The sequence below is a fragment of the Merops nubicus genome, unplaced genomic scaffold (assembly GCF_000691845.1).
Source record: "Merops nubicus isolate BGI_N331 unplaced genomic scaffold, ASM69184v1 scaffold41689, whole genome shotgun sequence".
In the NCBI taxonomy this organism is placed as follows: Eukaryota; Metazoa; Chordata; class Aves; order Coraciiformes; family Meropidae; genus Merops; species Merops nubicus.
Genome location: NW_008631012.1, coordinates 1 through 6550, shown reverse-complemented (window position 1 = coordinate 6550; position 6550 = coordinate 1). Strand labels below are relative to the sequence as shown.

The 6550-nt window shown below is 49.2% G+C and overlaps 1 protein-coding gene across 1 annotated transcript; it reads right to left on the bottom strand.

The window, feature by feature from the left end:
* Positions 1-189: 189 nt before the first annotated feature.
* Positions 190-5777, bottom strand: LOC103779820 (PWWP domain-containing protein MUM1; the record flags this gene model as incomplete). The annotated part of the gene is made up of 11 exons (XM_008947464.1): positions 5721-5777; positions 5297-5388; positions 4960-5030; positions 3689-4708; positions 3008-3127; positions 2555-2625; positions 2190-2266; positions 1664-1724; positions 1219-1294; positions 1038-1088; positions 190-620 (listed from the first exon to the last, which is right to left on the bottom strand). Coding segments are annotated over exons 1-11 (2127 nt in total), but the record flags the coding sequence as incomplete, so codon positions are not given.
* Between the last annotated feature and the right edge of the window lie 773 nt (positions 5778-6550).

Below are 6550 nucleotides of genomic sequence, written 5' to 3'. Positions count from 1 at the left end.
CCAAAGCATCGAGGGCTTTCAGAAGCAACCCAGCTACCCCAGAGGGCAATCCCTGTGCCTTTAAAACCATCACACCACCCAAAGCTTCTCTGCTGTGTGCCACAAGTCACTGACCCCCAACCACACGCTACTGACTCCAGTAAACATGATTTAAACATTTACTTTTCCCAGTCTTCTGTGTTTACTTACTTCAGGCAGAAGGACATCTGAAATCAGTTTTATTCCATCCCCACCTATCTGATGCAGGTTTTTAGCATCTGTGCCATGATAAACATCCTTCAAGTAGTTCACAACAAGGTCTAATTGTTCTTCATCCTCTAGATACGTTTCGACGCAGGTCACGTACTGGCTGGAGTTCAGGAATTCCTTCAGCCAACGGGACTGTTTTCTGCTCTTCAGAATTGCCTGAAGATGCTCTTCAGCCCCCTTAGCCTTCACTATGAACTCCACAATCTTTTTATTCTCTCTGTCCCTAGCAGCTCTCGATCTGTCAGGAAGAAGCTTCTTGGAGCGCTTTGGAGGTGAAGCTTCTGATGGAGACTCTTCAACATTTTCCTCTGCCTCGTTTGGAAAGGTCATTTGGACTGAACTTTGATAACCTTCCTTTCTAACAGGGTAGCCTGAAAGAAAAGCCACAATTATTCCTAAGTACACTGAACCAGGAGCTCTCCCACATACACACCTACAGATACAAGGAGAAAATAAGGGACTTTCTTGATAAGAAAAGTTTTTTCTTCCTCCCCACCACCAAAATCTTCACTTTGCCTTAAAAAAAAAAAAAAAGCTTAGGGAGTTGGAACTCTGAAGGAGCCCTGAACTGAACTCTACCCAACGTGAAGCAACCAGTTGCCTGATTGTTTTTAACACTCGATATTTAATTTCTGCTCTGGGGCCAGAAAACATCAGAGTGCATTAATGGCATGTGGTCATTTTAGTGATTCCCTTGACTGGGTGTGATATTAAACTCACACACGTGTGAAAACTGGAGCTGAACTCACCCACCAAGAGAAGAACACACAGGGAACGGATTCACTTACTAATATCAGCAGCAAAATACTCCAAGAAGGATCCCGTAAATGAATGACAACCTAAAAAAAAGCCCAAACCAGGGTGATTCAGCAGTTCAGTGAAGCCCATGAAGCAAAGCTGACAGTTTTGGTGTGATCTTTTTGCCCACGTGTGCCAGACTGGACAGGACCCTCAGAGCCCTCAGCTTACCCACTCGAATCCGATAGTCCGAAATCAGGCGAACGCACCACTCGATCTCCTGGCAGTAATCCTCTTTGGCTCGTTCCTGCAAAACAAGAGCCCTTTACAGCCCTGAAAAGATTGAAGATTTAGGTCCAGGGCACTAACGAGCTAACAAACTGCTAATGAGAACAAATCAAAGCTCACTTGCAGTCTCCTGCAATTCAATGTCTGCCACCGCTTTGTCACAGGGGGTGAGAACAGCTCTGAAGCTCCATTCCAAGGAGCAGCCTCACCAAGATGGGAGGAGCTGCTGGGGGATCCCCTTCCTGTATTATTCTCCGTCTTATGGAGCAGGAATTGCTTTTAATTACTTTGCTGATGGAGCAAGGGGTAAGAAGGGCACGAGGTGGAGCAGACAGGGACACCTCGGGTGTGTGACCATCTTCCCAACACTCTCCCTGGGGGTACTTACTATCAGGTCCTGCTTTTCTTCACAATCAAAGTGCTTCAAACTCTTGAGAGATACTGAGAAACTTGATGAAACAAAGAAATACAGTTAGGGAAGAAAGGCAGTTGTGTCACACCTACTTATTCACTGCCATTATCCACCTCCCTGAAAAGCTGTTTCCTAAGGAATTCAGGAAGGCAGGTTTTATTAGTTTGGGTTTTTTTAATAAGCTAAAACAATGGAATCTTCTAACAAAGGAGGAGCACTTGGTCTTAAAGCTAAAAGGCAGGTTTGAACACAGCATGTAGAAAAGCACCAGCTGGGTGCTCAGCCCTGGTCTGATTCCTCCCCCAAGCACCAGCCCCTCACTGGACACCAGCCCAGCCAGCAGCAGATAAAGCCCCTCACACCACACCCCAAACCCCCACCTTGCTTGGCCCCTCCCTGTGATCAGCTGAGCCAGCAGCAGAACTGCCCCGTGCCAGGAAAAGCACAGGGCCCACCAGGAAAGAAGCCCAGAGTTCAGAACACGAGCAGAACCCACATTTACCCTTTTTTCTTCTCGTTTGTAGTCCCATCTATGAAGAGCACACAGGCCTTCTTGAGCTTCCTCCTCACGCCCTTCACCTGCCAAAGGGATGAAGTCTCATTAGCCTCCTAAAATCCCAGTGCCCTTCCAAAGCAGGGACACCTTCCACCCGTGTTATAAACTTCACCCCACGCTTAAAGTTCAACAAATATGGAAAAAAACTAAATTTAAACCAGCAAGAATAGGAAGTTACCCCAACAGAGCGTTTTTGTCAGCACATAAGGACCCTTCCTACCCTTCTGTCACTTTTGTTAGTGGGGTACCAGACCCCTGCACCCCAGCAGGGCCACGGGGGCTCAGGGAGCAGCCTGCAGCACAGCTCTTACCACCGCTGGCCAGTACGGGTACCGCCGCAGCTTGCACCACACCAGGATCCCTTCTTCAATGGCCTGGGGTTCTGGGGGGAAAAAGAAAGTGGTTTTTCTTCATAAAACCCAAAACAAGACAGTCAGGTCGTCCTCTCACCAGCCTTTTAGGAGTTTTACTCCAATGCTTTTACAGGATCCACTGAGGTCAAAGGGCTCCCAACCCAAAACGCTGCACAGGTAAGTTCTGAGCACAGGGACTGGGAAATTCCCATCCTAGGCCCTTGCCCAGTTTCACAGTAACTTGAATTTCATTCTGCTTCTAAAAGCCTTTCAGGGGCACCCAGGAAATGCACTTGACTCCAAGGTCACACAAAGCTGGTTTCACTTTCTGGAAAGGTTTTGTGGCCAGCCAGCTGGAAGCACAGCAGCCCTGGGTGAGGAAGCCTCACAACAGCTCCACTGATGTCTCACCTTGAGCAGATAAAACACTGGGAAGTTCTTCATCCTCCTCCTCTTCATCTAACAGAGCTGAGAGGCGAGAGGGGCTCTCTGTGGAAGCCACCTTCAGAGACAGGTCAGATGATTCCAGTCCTGCCAACAGCAGCAAGCACCAGAGTTCACCAGCATGGAACAGGGATTAAAGGAGGGTGAGCTCCTGAGCCAGCGAGACACCCGGCTGGGAGTGACCCCAGAGCAGCACCAGCACCCCCAGCACAAGGCTCTGTCACACCACACTAATCCTCTGCCTAGGTAAAGGCCTAATAACCTGAATAAAAAAAGGGAAAGGAACAAGAACAGGCTGGTTTCACAGCTCTGCACCAGCCTGCTCCTTCACTGCCATCACTTCATCTCAACACTGGACATCTAACAGCAAAGAAGCAAAACTGAGTGTGAAATCAGCCAGGCTGCCAGTGACGAGCAGGAATCACTGCCAGAATTTCAGTGCAACCCCCCAGCAGCTCCCCACAGCCTGACCACCACCCCAGCACTCAGCTGGTGTTAGTGACTGCTGTCTGTGCGTCCCCAAAACTTAACCCAGAATTAAACCCAGCAATTTAAGAACCTCATGCACAACAGCAACATTCCACGATGGGTACCAGTGCTGGACAACCAGCTGGGAGGAGGTTTCCCTGCCCCAAACAACATGCCCACCTTCCTCTTCCTCGAAGTCAGGCAGCTGAAACTGCTTCATTTTCCTTGTAAGCACGGCAGGAGGATTCTGATTTTCCTCCTCTTTAGGCTGGGAGGGGAAGCTCTCTGGAAGCCTCACGTGGTCAGAAGGCCCAGATGGAGGCTCAGGCCCACTCCTGCATTTCCTCTTTCTGCTTGAGGACACAGTTCCACCAGACTCTTCCTCCCCATTAATCCGTTTTGGACTCTCTGGCTTTTTCCTTCCATCCAGCTGCTTTGCTGGACTTTTGCTCTCGCTGCTGCCTCTTTTTTCCAAGTCATCTGAGGCACTTTCACATGAGGAATGCAGGAGTGTCCTCCTGGGCTGTCTCCTGGTGCCTCCCCTCCCAACAGAAACGCCCGTGCCAGCCGTGCAGGGGACAGACAGAGGGGACCCCTCCTCAGCTGGGGGCTGCGCTGGATCCCCGGGGGAGTCGCTCCCACGTGGAACAGGGGAGCCCACAGCTCTTGGTCTTTGTCTTCCTTGCTTGCTTTGCTCTTCCTTGGGCTCAAGGGAGACTTTATTTCCTGGGTTGGGCTTTGACAACAGCCTGGGCTTGATTTTGCCCCGCCCCTGTGGTGACTTTGACTCTGCTGGTTTGCAGTTCTGGCTGCCTGGGCTCACAGTGCTGCCAGAGTCCCTGGTGCCACACCTGGAGGGGGTTGTTCTGCTGGGAGGGGTTGTTCTGCTCCCCCCTGGACTGAGGGAGCCCCTCTGGGGTTTGGCTTTTGTAGTGCTCTTCAGACTGGGGCTATTTTTTGGTTCCCTTTTCTTCTTGGAAGTCTCAGGCTCCACCTTCTCTTTAGAGACGGATCTATATCTGCGCCCGGGGGCAGGTGACAGAGACCCCACCTTGTTCTCCTGGGACAGGGGAGAGTTTGGTCCTTCTGAGAGGGGCACTTGTCCAGCTGAGCCATTCTGAGTCAAAATATCCAGGGCAATTTTCAGAGAACGGCGATAATTCAGCTCTTCCACAGCCTCACTTGAATCATTCCTTTGCCCTGGTGAAGAACACACAATGACCTTTATTTGTATGTTAAAAAAAAGATGTTTTACTTATAGTGTTATCTTTTGTTTAAAATGCAACTTAACACTTAAATAATCTGTGATTTTTAAGGCAGAGTTCCTAAAGAGGTAAGTGAACCACACAACATGAGTGAGACACAGAACTCTAGTCCTCCAGGGGGAGGCTTGGTGTGTATTTTACCTTCAGAATCTAGACAAGGCTGCAAATATCCTGACAGCTCCTCACCTAAATTCGAGGCGATGTCTTCTATGCACTCCACTGTCAGTGGCACAGCATCTGCACAGTGCACATGGACCCTGAAAACACAACAGAGCTCCTGAAGACTCACAGTGTCAAACACCACCAGCAGCACCACGCTGCTCTCAGCCACCAATAATCCTCTGGGATTTTCTTCCACAAGCCCCTATGTTTTTTTAGCAGAAATTAAGGGGAGAAAACACCTCCCTGAAGCTCTAAAAAGGCAGCAGGTTTTGCTGGTCATCTAATCCTCCTGGAAATCAGTGACCCCATCTCACAGGTATCTCAACAGTGCACACATCCCACAGCAAGGAGGATACTCAACTGCTCTTTCAAGCCAAGTATTTCAACTTCAAAAGAAGTCTCCTTCCCACGACTAAGAGATGTTTTCCCAGTAGCTCCACTTTTGCACAAAACCTACATTTAAGAGAAAAACAGGGTTTAAAAATCTTTGGCAAAGTCTGAGTACAGGACAGGTGTGAGATCAGAACATTTTTGGTCTGAGCAGGGCAGAACAGACAGATATCCCACAGCACCTGGCTGCAGGATTCAGATCTCTGCAGATCAGCTCTTTTTTAAAGAGAGAACACATCACAGAGTGGTTTGGGTCAGAAGGGACACTGAAGATCATCCAGTTCCAACCCCTCTGCCACATCTGTGGCTACTCAGAGCTCTTATTTATCTGCTACTGTTTTACCCCTTTCCAACTCACACCCATAAACCTTTTGTCCCTTGTGGATCTGCTTTACCTTTGCTGGCCACAGGCGCTTGTTCCACATGCAAAGGAGATACTCCTGGTCTGTCATGATGGTGTGTCACTCAGAAAACAAGTATTCTAGGGTGCTCTGAGAAAAGGGAATACAAGTGATCCAATGCTTAGTCCAGTTTTGTCCACCTTTTAAAGCAAATAGGACTTAAAGAGAACACATCATTACATGTATGTAATAATTGTACCTCTGAGCTCCCTGGACTGACACTACCTTCCACACACCCTCCACAGTGAGCTTCCACAGTGTGTTTTTCTATAGCTGTACAACACAGGAAGGTTTCACTGAAGGTTTTAAGTGTACAAAATACTACCACAAATCAGACTGGCTGCTGTGGCTCTGCAGATTCTGCAGCTCCCTGCCACCAAATCCTGGTAACAGAGGCCACGGGTGACCCCCTGCATGTTACATCCCACCAGGCCAATTCTTACACGTGGTTTACAGTTAGAACCAGTGAGGCAGCTGCAGAGTCCTCACGCTTCTGAAAGGCTTTGAGCAAGACCCGTTAAGAACAAGAAAATCTCCCTGTGGGAACATCCCTGCTAGGCTGCAAACAGCAACCCTGAAGTGCAGCCGAGAACGTTAAATAGAGAAGAAAAAGACAACGAAGTGAGAAATAGGAAGGAAAAGGAACGCAGGGAACCGAGATAAGGAGGAAGCAAGAGAAGAACAGAGAGTGCAACGGCAGCTGGAGGGCAAACTGCAAGGAGAGGTGAAGCCTGGGGACAGTTTGTGACCCCTGAGCCCGGGGCGTGGGGAGCTCTGGGCGCTCCACAAGCAGCTCTCATTTACAGCTCCCGGGGGGCTGCCCG